Source organism: Helobdella robusta, assembly GCF_000326865.2.
Source record: "Helobdella robusta unplaced genomic scaffold HELROscaffold_9, whole genome shotgun sequence".
NCBI classification, from domain to species: Eukaryota; Metazoa; Annelida; class Clitellata; order Rhynchobdellida; family Glossiphoniidae; genus Helobdella; species Helobdella robusta.
The window spans coordinates 709,060-726,364 of record NW_008705512.1 but is presented as its reverse complement, the minus strand read 5'-3'; the positions used below and the strand labels follow the sequence as shown (position 1 = coordinate 726,364).

The window sequence follows — 17,305 nt, the reverse complement described above, 5'->3', positions numbered from 1 at the left end:
TCATTTTCTTATTATGTGATAACAGGTTGCCTGAGTTTCTATCAAATTTGTCCTCTGGTCCATCCAAGTCAATGCCACCATCATCGTCGTCGTCATCGTATTCATCATCTTCTTCGTCCTCATCATCATAACTCTCATCATCGTCATTGTTGTTGTTGTAGTTGTCGTAACTGTTTTTTCTGTTGTTGTTGTTGTTGCTCTGATATTTGCTATTAATATTTTTGTTATTGAAATGATCATTTCTAGTAGGAAAATTAGAATTTCTGGCATTATTATAATTATTATTATTCATTTTGCCTCTGTTGTTGTAAGTATCATCATAATTGCCTTCATCATCTTCATCGTCTCCATCTTCATCATCATCATCGTCCTCATCATCGTCATCATTGTCACTATCATCCAAACCACTCCCACTTCCATCCTGCATGTCAGTGATTTGTCGTGATGGTTAATTCATTATTATATATATTTATAAATCTATTTATTTATTTAATTAATTATTTATTTGTTGGTTTACTTATTTACTATGCATGTACATTTTTTAACTGCCATCTGATATGTGGCCTCAATCTGATGGATTGCCTAAGAAGACCTACCTGTAAACACATTTTTGCAATCCCATTCCAGTCAGGGCTAATAAAAACCATGGTTTTTTGTTTTTTAGGTTTTCAATTTTGTTTATATTTTTAAAGTTTTCAAGTTTAAATTTTACTAAATGAAAAAGTTATGACACCTTACAAAATCTATTGTTATAAATTCTTTTGTAATTTTAGATTTGCTTAATTCTTAATTTTGATTATAAAAGTTATGCCTGTTTTTCTAATGATTGTTCTTATTTCAATTCATGTAACTTATATCCTCTAACAAAACATCATACATATCAATTCTCAAAGTTTATTTAACAATTGCTATAGACCAATTTTTAAATATTGCTTGTAACATTATTAATTTAAAAGGAGCCAGAGAAAGCAGGTCATCTGAACCATCAACATCACTCATCACACCTACCTGTTACAATTTTGTATATAACAATAGGTCTGATAAACAATACATTCCTGACACTAAGGAATATTTCAGATATCAAATCTAAAGCTACAGAGATTAATATAAACCAACATAACCATGATTTAAATGTTTTCAGTTCTTCATATTTCAAGCCTTTTGTTAACCCCTGTAAAAGTCTTAATAAGAACTTTGTCTATGTATATTGCTGGTATTTGTTAACATCAACCTTTTTTAGTAATAAAGGTGAAAATTTACACATTTAAAGCCCCTTATATTCTTTCAATTTCACCCTTATATACATTTATTTAGTTGTGCAATTATTGATGAAAATCACTGCATGTTCGGCATTATTTTCATCAATAATTGCATTTCTGACAGTCTTTATCCAATATTTATTTAGTTATATATAACAGCTTTATATTTTATATTTTATAAATATATGACAATTAAAATCTATGAATGAACTTTGTTTAACTAAGCATAATACTAATAGAAAACATACATCACTTTCATCAATATTGATAATGATCTCTGTGGTTGTTGGAGCCAGAGTAGTTGTGGTTGTTGTTGTTGTTGTGGTTGTCACCTTATTAGACTTTGGTTTTTTACCTGTCCTATAAGCAATCTAAATGGATGATCAGATAGAAAGTGAATACCAATATGTCATATTATTTGTAATATAAAATAAATTAAATTGAATTGAATGAAACACAAATAAATAAATAGTAAAACTAAAAACTAAACAAAATCATATCTAAATTTTAAAAATGAATGTTTCAATGTTTTCAGCTAAAATTTAAATAAAAATATGAAAAAATTTTAAAAATTAACTCCAAATTTAATTTATTTTATAAAAATTTGTAAAAGAATTGCATTGCTAATTTGGTAACTTTACATTACATTTACAATTTACATTAAAATTACATGCAATGCAAATGAAACTTTAATTGAATTTGATTTTGATTGTTGGTTGGTTGTGGTTGATACTTAACTTAATTAAACTTAAAAACTTACTGTGGAAAGTATCAAACAAGAAAGGAAAACAAAAGCCAGCAAGTTCAATTTGGCCATCTTCAATCAAAATGAAATGACAAACAGCTTTGTTTATTTAATTTTTATCTCACAGATGCAGACGATAAAAAATTAAATTAAAAATTAATCCAGCAGTCCATAAAAGTGCAAGCGACAGGCGAAGCAGATTAAAAAAACTAGTTAAATAGAAATACAAGTAAATAAAATATTAGTCATCATCGGCTAGAAATAATGGATGTTACGTTATCTAATTGGGCGAATTGTGTCGAGTAGCGAACGATCACTTGCCAGCTTTATCTATGTAAAGAATAACTAAATGATCTCATTTTGGTTTTAAATAATCTTAATTCTTGATTTTTGTATCATACTCCAATGTTTTTAAAAATATTATTGATTTTAGCAAATTATTTACGATGATCCTCGGCGGTTGATGAAACGAGTGATATAATTTGCTAATAATCTCTCTTGCTATCTCTTCTCATTGAGATGTAAGAAATTTTTATGGATGAGTTGAGTTGCTATACTCATGTCGTGAAGAGTATCTAAATAATGTATTGAATAGGATCAATAATATATCATACACCGGTATGCAGTCAGTCGCTGTTTGTGTATATATGCACAGAATATGCAGTTATAAAAACCATTTAACAAAATTTTGTTATAAAGATTGATAAGTCTCATATACAACACTAATAATTTAATAACAATTTACCAATAACACTGTACAAAAAAATTTAGCTTTTGAAAAAAACAACAATCAAATAGGATTATCTTTATTAAATCAGATGTGCTGATTCCATGAATATAAATTCCATGAATATAAATATATAAAGATATATTATATATATCCATGGCTGATTCTGAATATATAAATTTATATTTATGGGTTAGATTAGTATATAGCCTAGTGGAGTGAGGCAATAAATTGTCATTTTTAAGTAGGAGACTTTTACACTCAAGATTTTTAAATACAATCATGAATAGCTTTCTAACTCGTGTTCAAAAACAAAAGGTTATTTTCTGCCTTACATTTTTTCCGAATGAATGTATGTATTCGAGCGCGTGTGTATTAACCTCTCCCTCCTGCAAAAATTTAATTTTCACAATTTCTCTATTAATGACCTCAACGACTTCTAGATGTTATTTATATTTGCGTCGGACTTTCATTCAATTAGCTGTGCAGCATTCATATATAGTGAAAACAAACGTCACTATCTCAACTTTGGTCATAATAAATAAACCTTAACTATATATATATATAGATAGATAGATATATATAGAATATATACTATATAGGGATGCACCGGATTCGGATTTAAAATTCAAAAACCGGCCGGGGCCGGATTTTAGTTACCATTTTACATACGTTAGAAAAAATACTCACATTTACGGTTATCTACATGTTGAACATTAAAAAATAACACCAAGCAAATAGTTAATTAATTCAAATATATGAATAAGCTGTGTGATACGCCAAATTCTGTACACAAAAATCAGCTTAATTTATGCATAACCCATGTTATAGCATAAAGAAAATTGTCCAGCTCATCTCACAATTAGTGATGTTAATATTATATGTCATGTATGCACGTGCACAAGTTATTTTACACTAAGATCAGCTTATAATGTATGCATAATCCATGTTATAGCACAAAGAAAATTTCCAGCTCACCTCACAATTAGTGATGTTGTTATTATGTGTCATGTATGCCTAGCCTAACCTTTAACATACCATGTTCTTAAATAATGTGATTATGTATATATACAGTGTTGTTAAGTATTTAGAGTATTTAAATACTTAAATAGTATTTAAATACTCACCCCAGTATTTAAGAGGTATTTAAAATACTTAATAAAATAGCAGTATTTATACAGTATTTAAATACTTTAGTATGGTATTTAGTATTTAAAAAATGTAAATACTTTGACAAAAAATTGCTTAATCAATCATCTATTCCACGTTGTATATTTTTTGTTTATTCTACATATGTGATGTGCATATACTATGTAATAGTCTTTGCAAACTGTTCTAATCTGGTTTTTTTTGTATTTAGCTTAATTCACTCTAACTTTCAGTTCTTTGTTAAATAAAGGTAAACATGGCGGCTTATAAAATGAGCGGTTGGTTTAAAATGGGATTTTCAAGTTATTCGAATTTTCGGAAAGCGATTGTTCATCAGAAAATGCTGATAAAAAGATTTCTGGTAAATGTAAACTGTGTATGATGCCAGTTATGATCAGTGAACGAAGAAACGTCTCTTCAACTTTCCTGAAACACACGAGGGTAGTCAAAATCACTAATATTTTTTTCTCCTATTTTCTTATGTTTTAGTTTTAGTTGTTATTTTCATACTTGGACCAGTTCCAGATTTATATATTATAGTCATAGAAAGTCATCTTATATTTGTAAAGTATAATACATGCTTAATTAATTTTTATTTAGTCATATCTTTAATATTAATAGTAGACAAACAAACCTTCCTAAGCCTGTCTTTGTCTAAAAATGTTTGTAAATCAAGATTTATTCACCATCAAAATATAAAATTTATAAGATGATCACATATACATAACCCAAAAACTAATGATAACCTCAACTGAACAATCATTTTTTTATATAAGATTTTCCACCAAATTGTGCTGAATGATCATCAAAAAGAAAAAAAACCACTAAGAGAACAAAAGGTGAAGAACAAGAAGATGACTGCATCCCATGTACAGTAAAACAACCAAAAATTACGACTTTTGCAACTCCATCTTCGGTTTTACAGTGTCTGTTTGATAAAGTAATAATCAAATATATAGTCCAAGAAATGCGACCAGTTAGCGCTGTTGACAGTGAATCATTTCAAGATATTTTTCGTTTGGTCTTTCTATTATGTGTCGACAGACTCTGCATGAAAAAATTAATAAATTGATTTTGGATGTGAAGGAGACTGTACGAAATCAGTTAGAAGAGGCACAGTATGTATGCACGACTGCAGACCTATGGAGTTCATCCAACAGATCATTTTTAGGTATAACTGCTCACTGGTTTGATATTTCAAGTCTAGAAAGAAAATCTGCTGCTCTAGAATGCCTGCGCTTCACAGGGAAACACTCATACGATAAATTGCTTCAGCAATCAGTCAGACACATGCTAGCTTTAATATTGATAGTAAAGTGTTATTCTCATGCACTGATAATGGATCAAATATAGTGAAGGCATTTAGTGAGAGTTCTGCAGTTAAAGAGCAGTTATTATCTGAAGATGATAAAGACTTTGAGTTTTATGGTGATGATGAAGATGCTTCGTTCAACACAGGGGTTGGGGAAGCTATAGAAAAATACAAGGCAGAGACAGGTGTTGTGATCCATCCAGATCATTTGAGGTGTTGCTCACATACAATAAATTTGATTGCTACAACTGATACTGAAAAGGCTCTAGAACATAGCAGCTATAAAAAGCTTTACCACCAGGCTATGGTCAAAGCTACTGCGATTTGGAATTCCACAAAACGTAGTACAAAAGTTGCTGATGCTGCATTTGAGATAGTAGGTTATCAGTTTTCAATACAATGTGTAACAAGATGGAATTCATTATGCAACTCTGTTAAACTGATCATCAATTGTGAAGAGAAAATAGCACGTGTTCAAGGTTCTTGGTTTACCCCCACTGTTCCACTTTGAGGTAGTTTTTTTAAAGGAATTTATTTCAGTAATGGCTCCAGTAGCCGCAAGTCTTGACATTCTGTAGGGAGACAAGACTTGTTCACTGGGCTATGTTTTGCCTACATTGACGACTTTAACAAAAAAGCTTACTTAAATGGATCTGAAGCACACAATTCCTTTAAGAGATGCCTTATTACAGGAGATTGACAAACGTTTTGGTACTTATCTTAATGATAAAGAATTTCTACTTGCTTCAGTGACTCATCCTCGCTTTAAACTGCAGTGGATAGATGATTCAAAACTCAGGGCAAAATGCCTGCAACTTTTAGAACAGTCTGTGTCTACTATTACATCAAGTACATCAGAACCGGTTTATAAAAGCAGGATCAATGACAGTAAAACAGAAACGTTCTTTGACTTTGATGATGAATTATCCACAGAACAATCGCAACAACATTTTCAGTATCTTAATGATAAAGATAAAGATTTAAAAATGTTAGACAAACATTTAAAAATTAAACAACTTTTCATTAGATATAACACAGCATTGCCTTCAAGTGCCCAGTTGAATGACTATTTAGTTCAGGTGCTCTTATTTTAACTGAACAGCGTAATCGTTTATCAGATGATCTGTTTGAGTCATTACTGCTCCTTAAAGTTAACCAACACTATTGGTAAATTTTAAGTATTAATGTCTTTTTTCATTTCTAATGGAAACATTTATGAGATTTACTAAAATGTGATATGGGTGTATATAAAATAATAAAAATAAAATTTTGTTAACTCTTGATCCTTTTTTATTAACGTGCAAATTCTAGTATCAAATGAAAACTGCATGGTATTTAAAATAATTTTTAAATACTTGTAGCCAGTATTTAAATACTTGTAGCAGTATTTGGTATTTAAATACTATTTAAATACTGAATATTGACAAAGTATTTGCAAAGTATTTAAATACTCAACATGTGAGTATTTTAACAACACTGTATATATATATATATATATATATATATATATATATATATATATATATATATATATATATATATATATATATATATTATGTAGCTTTATGATCCGTCATATACAACTATATAGTACACACACGTGCACAAGTTCTTTTACACAAAGATCAGCTTATAATTTATGCGAGACCCATGTTATAGCACAAAGAAAATTGTTCAGCTCACTTCACAATTTGTGATGTTGTTATTATGTGTCATGTATGCTTAGCTTTTAACTTATTGACATAAAATTAATTGAATCCAATGAAATTTTTTTTTCTATTTATAACATTTTTAAATGTCGATAGACGCTTAAATCCGGCCGAGGCCGGACTCGGCCGGATTTGAAAAAAAAGCCGGATATTGGCCGGGGCCGAACTTCGGTGCATCCCTAATACTATATATATATATATATGGCCTAACCATTATAGACTTGGAGATTAATGAGAAGCTTTCGTTTCTAGAACACTGAAGGAGTGTATTATAAAATCATTTTTTATGAATGAAATATTTTTTTAAATTAACACCAGAATAAAACTTAAACATGATTATGCAAATATAAAAAATTAGTCTTATAGATAAAAAAAAAATAAGAATGTAAATTGAAAACTTGGATTTATAAGTTAAAAATCCTCAAATCAGCAGTTTAAATAGCGTTAACGTTTTTGTTCATCAAACACTTATTGATTAGATGTAATTTCCACGATTCGCGGTATTTCTCATAACTTTCATCGTCATCGCTACTGTCACTGACCATCAAATCGAGAACTTTGGCTTTGCACAGAGGACATCTATCTTTTGCGATGTCCTTGAGGTCTTCATTGTTCACTGTGCAAATACATTCTCCCTTGATGTGCTTGTAATACTGGTTTACCTCTTTGAGCTGTTGAAAATACATTTTAAATTGAAGATTAGTTCTTTCATTTTCTTTACATTAGAGGTTACTACAACGGCACAGATACCGGTTTCAATTAAATTTGTTAATAATTTTCAATGAAAAGAAAAAAAGTTACGTCAGAGCAATATGGGCATTTCATCAACATAGGGCACCGATATTTGTAATGTTCGTTGAGTGATCCTTTTGGTTGCTCTATCTCACAGAAGTCACAAAAACTGCAACGAATCAAAAAATTATTCATAACAAACGCCTTTACAGTTTGTTTTAAATTTATGTTTCAAACAATAAAAAAAATTACTCTCTTTCGCGCTTGCTTCAGAGATTTCAACGACAAACACACACACCGTATATGAATATGCGTGAAAACCACGCACCATACACATTGCATATGATAAGCGGGGATTTCTTTGTATTTGAATCCAGCCACTGTAGCAGCAAGACAAGGCGCTTTTAACCATTGAGCCATCACTCCACCTAATAGTCTAATCTTTCAGTGTACATGAACATATCCAAGTCAAATAGTCATCAATATGATCCACCCCAAATGTAGATTTAATGTTATAACCTACTGAAGCATCTAGGTCAGCATGGCTGCCCTGCTGACATTGTAAAAAAACAAAGGTCTAGTGGTTAAGGTCACCTAGTGCTGTTTCGCAGTGTCTGTCTTTGACCAAGTTCGAATATGACAAAAAGATCCCCGGTTAACAGACCTTACCTTTTCATTTCCAAAACTTATTTTATTTTTCAAACCATTCACCACAGTTCTATCATTAAACCGTTAGCTCTCTATTACACTAGAGAAAATGTTCGGTCAATTCTCTCCAATCTATTCATTTCATTCACCTAACATTTTCAATAGCTCTACAAATTTTTCCAAAGATTTTTTCGCACTTTTTTTTGATAGATGATCAATCCCTTACACATGCATTATACACTAGTTAACTAATCAAAACCGCCACTATACATCCTTAAAATAGAGCTATGCACTGAATGATAAGCAATAACTTATCTCAAAAATTGTGCAACCCCAAAGCCGTCCCAAATAACTAAGCATCAGTCACCTCTAGTAAAGGCACTTATTATCAAACCAGCTATAATCGTTGATTGTTTTAAAATTTTCGTCCTTTCTTGCTCAGTCTTTTCAAAGCATTTTGTAATTAAAATGCTTCAACTACCTAAACCAACAAACACAAAGTTTTTAGGAAATACCAATTATTGATAAGAAACAGTTTCAAGTTTCATTGTATACTAGTAAATATGTAAAAAAAATATGTTTTAGAAAATGCTGATCTTTCTGTAAAGTTCACTTTCATAGCAACCACAAATGCTTAACTGCACTAGAGTATCTATAGTTGACGCACATTCAGAGCGATAACCTCGTTGCAATCTTGCAATTCCTAGACTCCTAGAGCATCATGCAGAATCCATAAAACTCACTCAGTCCATTGTAGGTTTTCTCATACCAAACTTCCTTTATAAAATCTATAGTTGATAATTAACATTTGAAACAATTATCTATTTCAACTAGTTACTAATTTGGTTAGTGAAGTTGAATTAACACAGCACTGATTTAAAGAAGCAGTGCTACAAATCTAGAGCTACAAATGCAGTTGACACGCTGTTAATTTATATTTTACCAGCTCGTAAAACACGTTTAATCTGCTATTGAGCACTTAAAACATCGCGAAATGACATTTTTCTCTAAACGATTTGATTAGCTAATTTTTATTAATGTCATAAATTATTAGTACATAAAATGAAGCCAAATAAAAACGTGATTTGAATGTAAAGGCAAGAATTTCAGAACCTTCTATCATCATAATCATGGTACAGCTCATGGTCCTGTACATTCAAGTTATCTCGTTGATCATTCTTCTGATGCAACGAATGCTGCTGAATGAATTTATTTTCTTTGTTGTTCGGTCCTGAATCGCCCGAGATTTTAATCACCCCAGAAACTGATTTTGTTGCGGGAGAAAATTTATCTTCAACATTAAATTTTGATAAATTGGTCTTTGGCTTTGGGATGTTTGTTTTGTTTTGTTGCTTCAACGTGACGTTGCCATTTTTCCTAGTGCTCTCTGTATGTGGCTCTGGTTGACGTGGTTGTCGTCTGTCGTCATTTTTTATAGCAATCGCTACAGGTGCAACATTTTTCTGCTTCTGAGGCAATGCCTGTTGTGCTTGTGAAGAGATTGCGGCACTGATGTTTGACTTACTATTAGATCCATCTAGTGCATCAAACTTGTTTAGTAAATGTTTGTAGAGAATGTTTTTAGCGGTTTTAATTTTTACATTCTCGTCAGCAGGAAAGAACCCTCTGACTACTTGACGATTGTTTTTGTAGACGTCCATGACGAACTCTTCTGTTCTCTCGCGAACTTCAAAGTGGTTGCTTGAGAGGCAATAAATGAGGAACGGCATCAACTGGTCTGTCGGCATGGGCCTTGAATATTTCAAATGAAAACAAAACGTTTATGAGCCGAAATGACTGTTTTTACAAAGTAATTTGTTTTACCTATTAATGAACTAAAAACTTAAATCAGGGCGCCAAACTGGTACTAAAAGAAAACCCGTCATAACCGATAACCAATAACAGTTCAAAGCCCAAGTTAATTGAAAAATAAGAAGTTTCCTAAGTTAGGTAGTTATTTTTCATAAATAATACTATAGCAAACCAACAATTAACCAAAAGCACCAAGTTGTTATTCAGTGAGAAAGACTACAAATCAGAACTTAGAAGGCAGTTGAAAAATTTCTTATTAAAAATAGTATATGAAAATAAAAAGTTTGATGAGGATATTGTCAGTTCTAACCAATCCTGATAACTTTCAACGTAGACGAGATGCATGAAGGAGAGGACGTTGAGAAAGAGCAGCTTGGATGATGGGTTGCTTTTGCAGGCCTTCACACATTCACTGCTTATTGCACTTTGACACTTACGTTAAGTTATTTTGATATCACAAATTAATTAATTAATTAACCAATTAATTAACCATAATTAACAAAAAAATATTCATCTAATGAACTAGCGTTTAAAATTTTAAAAGGGCTCTTGTTTTTAATTTTTGTGATGTATACAAAGAGGAGCATACCGAAATGCATACCAGCATGCCACCTCAGCCGTTCATCCTTTCGAGGTTGGTAAATGGTTAGTTGTCGCATGTTGGCCGCGAGATGGCTCAGTGGTTCAAATGCTCGCTGAGTCAAACATCTCAATGGCTATCATATACTCAGCGTATATGATGCGGTGCTTGCGCGTGCACATAAATACATGTTTACGTCGTGTGAAAAGGATAAACAGCCTTTGTGGCGAAGATGGCTGCTTCAAATCAATGGATGAAGATATGAAGAACATAATAAAAAATATACAAGATAATACATCTATAACATTGTAAGTGGTTGTGCGTATGTTAGAGCTGCAATAATAAAGACTAAAAAACGAAATGAAATGGTCCATATTTTGGAACATATTATATATATAATAATGTATTAGTAATGTATATGTAATGTAATGTATAATAATGTATTAATGTATATATAATAATGTATTAGGCACACGTAAAACCTTTGAATTTGGCATGTTGTAAAGTTGGATCAATAGGTTTTTAGTGGCCTCTCTGTGCTGCTTGGAAGACTTGAGTAGATGAATAGTTAATCCACATCAAAACAAATTTCTAATATAACCAAAATCATTTCTATAATTTGAGTTATATAGTAATTATATAGTAATGTTAACATTAAACAGTTATCAAGCCATCAATGCTTTTATTGACATAGGTGATCACCATCAAAGTAATTAATAATGCTAATATTAACTTCATTGTAAATAAGTTTTTATCAAAATGTGAAATATTTTAAGAACCACCACAAAACCATAATAATACTTATTCCATTAATAACAATATCCCAACAAACAATCAATGAATGAGCTAACATTATCTCCCAGCTTCAGCACCAGGATTGGTATGACAAGATCAAGAGTTGGCAGGTTGGAAGACTTCTGAGCAGCAGGACTTGTATTTTTGTCAAATCAAAATTTATTATTTTCATGATAATATTCACTGACATCATTGTAATAATCATCAACTTCATTTAACTGTCTAACTTAGTCTGGAAATAATGTATCCTAGCTAATACAAACTAAAAATTCTGCATTTCATTCAATTTCTTTCTCACATGATTAAATAATATATTATATCTCCAATATTTTCAAGTGAGTAAATACAAATTAACAAATAAAATTATTCATTTAATGATCTCACAATTGGATCAATTCAATTTACAAAACGTGAATTTTAGAATCGTGTTATCTTTGTGAAATTTTATTTATTTGTTTAAGGTGTGTGCGTGCGTGTGTGTATGTGCAGAACTAACCCATTTGAGAATTGAAACACCACCAAGAAGCTTAATGTTAAATTAAGGAGAGTCTGAAAGACCTGCAGTAAAATAATTTTTTTAAATATCTAGCCACCAATGAATGTGGAGTTTTTAATTTCAAAGCCCTCAAATACTAAAATCATAAAATATCTCACCATTGTGTATCATAGTTATTAACTAATAAAACATTAACTAATAAAGGTATGGATAAGAAAGCAAGATATGTATTACAATCACAGGTAGGAATACACAGACAGGAAAATGAATTGATTTCTCTTGTGATTCCGAAAAATAGCATTTAATAAAACTAAACTTCACCATAGAGACGAAAATTTCAAACCTGAAAAATATGATCTTTAACATTCTTCTGAAAGATCAGATCAAATGCTTTCACGTACTGCAATCTATGTTCCTTGACATCGTTGCCAATGAAACTATTGTTGTTGTTCAACAGAGTGCTGTTATTAACGTATGCGCCGCTGTTGTTCATGTTTCCTTTCAAGCTCTCCATCTCAGACCTCACTAACTCCAACCCTTCCAAACGTTGCTGCCATTTCTTCGACCAGAGTTTGCATGCCTTCCAAAAAAGGTGACAATGTAACTTAATACATTTAATTGAGATGATTAGTTAAAGCATAAACGGATATTAATAACACTGCCTCACAATTTCCATTCCGAATCGGTCAATGATGACGGAGGCCTCCTTCAGGTCCTGTTCAGATAGCGGCTCCAAGCGTGAAGTGTCTGTTAAGTATAAATATACGCAACATCGTTACTTGTGGAAAATTTGTCATTTAGCAGATTCTTCAATTCAATCATTTAGGCATCTGCTAAATGACTAATATACCTAAATTCATCGACCAGACAGAGCGGAATATCATATTTAATGAAAAGTAGGACAGCTGCAAGCGGTCGAAATTGGTTAATACGTGGAATTAATATATGAAGTGAAGTTGTAGGTGACGAAACAGGAGCAATGTTTATAAATTCTTTTGAAACTTTTGAGAAAAAAAGTTTGCTCAGTTTCAGTATTGCATGATTTAGCATATTATATTTTGTTCACTCATTATCTTTATTGGAATTTTCATTGAATTAAATTAATTTGTGTGTGAACATGAACTTTTATGCAAGTAATTATAAATAAAATTACATGAAAGCCTGTATAAAATACAACCTGTAACTGGATCATAGCAGTCATCCGATGGCTCCATCAGCTCCTTGTGGATACTAAATAAGGAAAATTAAGTTATAATATTGCAACATAAATAATACCTGTCTCATAAAAAGTTTTACAAAAATGTTTATTATCTGAAACGTTGAATTCTCCACCTATCCTCTTTAAAGACCAACCAAAACAGCCGCTCACAATGCAGTGCAATCAATCAATCAATCTTCGTTTTGCGTCCAGAGACCCGGTTTCCTGAGGTAGGACGTTGTTTCTTTGCCATCAACTTTTTGCGCCAAATTAGACAATCAGTTGTATCCATTTCATTTAAATTTAGAGCTTTCATGTCTTGCTCGATTGTTTGCGACCAGGACTTCATTGGACGGCCTTTGGGACGTGTGCCAGGTACTTCAACATCTGCAAGAGAAGTTATGGCACTGTTTCCACTTCGTTTGACATGACCAAACCACCGCAGACGGTGTTGCCGGCATTCTTCCTTTATATCATCTAAACCAGCACGACGCAGGATTTCGGTAGATTTGATGTGGTCCTTCAGACTAATTCGTTGCATCCATCGGAGCATTTTCATGTCGGTTCGTTAAAGTTGTTGTTCCAGTTTGGTTGTCATTGGCCATGTTTCTGCACCATATAACAACACCGGACGTATCACAGATTTATAAAGTCTTGATCGTAGTGGTAGTGGGATGTCACGTCGCATCAATATAGAGGCAAGGAGATGCCATTTATTCCAGGCTGCACGTATGCGTGCTCGAACGGCAGCTTCAGCTGTTCCAGTACAATCCAGAACATCCCCTAGATATTGAAACGATGTGACTTTCTCTATTTTAATGGCTTCAAAAACAGTGCTATTTCGAATTTGTTGTTGTGGATTGATGCAAGCAGGACAAACAAAATTGGACACTTTAGATAAAGTACCAATTATTTTTGAACAACGTTTGTGACACCACTGGTTACACTGCTGACACTTGATAGAATTGTTACCTACACCAGCTTTACAAACTGATTAGGGCCATCGTCCAGTAGCTGTGGATTGGATGGGTTCACCAGTGTTCATTGCTTTGGTTTTGCTGATGTTGACTTTGAATCCATGATCGGCGAGTCTGGTGTTCCAATCTTCAAACATCTGTGCTGCATTCTGCTCAGACGTGGCTGTTAAAACGATATCATCATCATATACTAGATTCCAAATGTCACCAGTGCGTATCGGTTTTGTGATTTCTTCCACAACAGTTATAAATAAAAGTGGACTGAGAATCGAGCCTTGGTGAACTCCAACGCCGATGTGAAATGCATCTGTGTTTCCAACCGTTGTGCTGACAAAAGTCTTAGTATTCGTATACATTTCCATCACAAGTCGAACAAGATATTCTGGAATGAATTGTCGACGTAGACTCTGATTGCTTCACGGGGAACTCGATCAAATGCTTTTTCAAGGTCTACAAAAATGTGTGATAGTTGTTGATGCTTTGCGAGGTACTTCTCTTGCAGTTGCCGAAGGATGTGAATTGCATCAATTGTTGATTTCCCAGCTAGAAAACCAAATTGATAATTTCCGATTGTGATGCAAGACGTTAATCTTCTCTCAATGATTTTTTCAACAATTTTCAGGGAGTGTTCCAACAGACGTATATCTCGATATGATGAACAGTTCAATGGATCACCTTTGCCTTTGTATAGCGGGACTGTCATGCTATAGTTCCATTCAGTCGGCATTGAGCAATTTCTCCAGATTTCACGGCAAAGTTGTAGTAACGTTTGGATACCTGCAGTACCAGATGCTTTGATAATGTCATTTGTGAGTCCAGAGGGCCCTACTGCCTTTCCATCCTTCATAGCTTTCAGAGCTTCTGTAAGCTCCTCTAAAGTGATGTCTGGAATCGGACCTTCGATGGGTGGAGCGTCAAAGTTAACATTGATGGGATTTGTTTCGTTTAACAGACGATTGAAGTATTCTCTCCACTGTAGCTTGATCTCATGTTGTTCAAGAACCATCTCATTTTTGTCGTTTTTGATACATGAGGCACCAACTATGTCTTTTTTCGTACGCTTTGCTTGTTTTGCTATACGATAGAGATTTCATTTGTTCACCTTTGCTTTTAGTGAGCCACTCTCTGCACTGATCTGTCCGAGCCAGTGCAACTTGACGTTTTGCATAGTTGTTCTTCTCACGGAAAATTTCATGGTCATCAACAGACTTTAATTTTTGCCATTGCTTGTATGCAACTTTCTTTTCAGCTATTGCATTTTGTACACTGTCATTCCACCACCAAGTGTCACGTTCATGCTGACGTTTTGTACCAGTTTCCCCACAAACTGTAGTTGCAGCGTTCATTAAAACGGTTTTGTATGTACTCCAATCTGCTCACGATGCAGTCAATGCACGATGATTTAAAATAAAGTTAATAAGAATAACGAGACCTAAGTAGTTTGTAAGCAGCTCAAAAATAGTTCGCTTGAATGTGTCAAAAATCACAAATGTGAGCTAGGAAAATTATAACATGTTAATAATGATTGATTGGTTTCATTGATAACCTGCTTACTCCCAAAATATATCGAAGCTGGCCACCACCGACCACCAATCAGCAAAAGATAAAAATATGGATTCCAATATTTTAAAAATGCTCATAGCAGAATGCAGCTTAAAACATTATGGCGAAGCAAATGTTCAACACACATCAACAACAACAACACACGTTTAGATGACATTTTCCCCGAGATCGGGGGTTGCCGTTTGGCTACCTATGATGAAACCGAAATACCCCTCGACGCCATCCACATCTGTCACTCGCCTCAGTATCACCCAACCCCGCTTTCACCCTGTCCTTCTCCACCTGCTCTCTCCATCCCGATCGCGGACGACCCCTTCCTACCACTCCTTAAACCTCGAACTCCAACGCTCGCCTAATCCCAACCCTTTCATCCCTTCTCAACACATGTCCATAGCATCGCAATCTCGATCTCCTTATCAATGTCACAATGTCCTCATTCAGTCCCATCATTGACATCAGCTCTGTACTACTCCTCCTATCCTTCACTTTAACCCCACACATCATCCTCACCATAGCTGTTTCAGCCCTCTGCAGTACACTTTCCTCCTCTCTCCTCAACACCCAAGTTTCACCACCATATACCATCGCTGCTCTCACACATGCTTTATATACCCTCCCTATCATCTTCATTGACCATTTCTTTCCACACAATACCCCACCCAGTTCCCTAAATTTCATCCATCCTACACGAACTCTAGCCGTAACTGCGCTCAAACATCCTCCATCCGCGTTCAGCTTATCCCCTAAGTAAACAAAGCTTTCCACTCTTTCAATACCACCACTCAACCCCGTCCTTGCGTCCGTCCTATTAATCACACCATGAACACATTTCTTACATTTGAACGTGCCTTCCACCTTTTTTAGTGCCCCCCTCACACCACTACATCTCTTATGCACCCATTTCTGACATCCTATACACAATACCGAGTTAGCCTTCACTCTCCTGTCACATACCCCACAGAGGTCTATTTTACTTATCACTCGCTCCCCACCTTCCCCACTCACCATTACCTTCGTCTTACCAATATTAACTTTTAACCCTTTCTTTTCAATAACACTTTTCCATCTGTCAAATTTTAACTGCAATTCTTCCATGCTATCAGCCATCAAGACTAAATCATCTGCATACAAAATCTCAAATAACAACCCCTCCATTATGTTTCCACACACAACATCCATCACAATTGCAAACAGAAACGATGATAACACTGATCCTCGATGCACTCCTACCTTAACACTAAAAGCGTCCGACATCCCCCTTCCAACCCTCACCATTGTCTTTGCCCCTTCATACAGCTGCATCACAGCTTTAACAAGTCTCTCATTCACTCCTTTCTTCCTCAACACCCATTCAATGTCCTTCCTCGGTACCTTCCTCAAAAGCCTTTTCTAGATCCACAAAACACATGTACAATCTTCGTTTCTTCTTTCTATAATTCTCCTGCAACATTCTCACCATGAACAACGCATCCACCGTTCCCCTACCAGGCATAAACCCACACTGCATTTCATTAACTGTCACCATATTTCTCAACCTCCTCTCAAGCACCCTCTCCACTACCTTCATTCCGTGCTCTAGCAATTTCACACCCCTATATGACCC

At 33.8% G+C, this 17,305-nt stretch overlaps 2 protein-coding genes across 2 annotated transcripts; both read right to left on the bottom strand.

Moving 5' to 3' along the window:
* Positions 1 to 7,001: 7,001 nt before the first annotated feature.
* Positions 7,002 to 8,053, bottom strand: HELRODRAFT_165990 (hypothetical protein; the record flags this gene model as incomplete). The annotated part of the gene is made up of 4 exons (XM_009033033.1): positions 7,002 to 7,157; positions 7,444 to 7,572; positions 7,703 to 7,802; positions 7,962 to 8,053. 4 exons carry the CDS (start codon positions 8,051 to 8,053, stop codon positions 7,002 to 7,004), a joined length of 477 nt encoding a protein of 158 aa, XP_009031281.1.
* Positions 8,054 to 9,387: 1,334 nt separating this feature from the next.
* HELRODRAFT_165989 (hypothetical protein) lies at positions 9,388 to 13,178 on the bottom strand (the record flags this gene model as incomplete). Its single annotated transcript, XM_009033032.1, has 7 exons — positions 9,388 to 10,033; positions 10,404 to 10,525; positions 11,525 to 11,603; positions 11,965 to 12,026; positions 12,308 to 12,544; positions 12,632 to 12,711; positions 13,142 to 13,178. The coding sequence occupies 7 exons, from the start codon at positions 13,176 to 13,178 to the stop codon at positions 9,388 to 9,390; spliced, it is 1,263 nt and encodes a 420-aa protein (XP_009031280.1).
* Between the last annotated feature and the right edge of the window lie 4,127 nt (positions 13,179 to 17,305).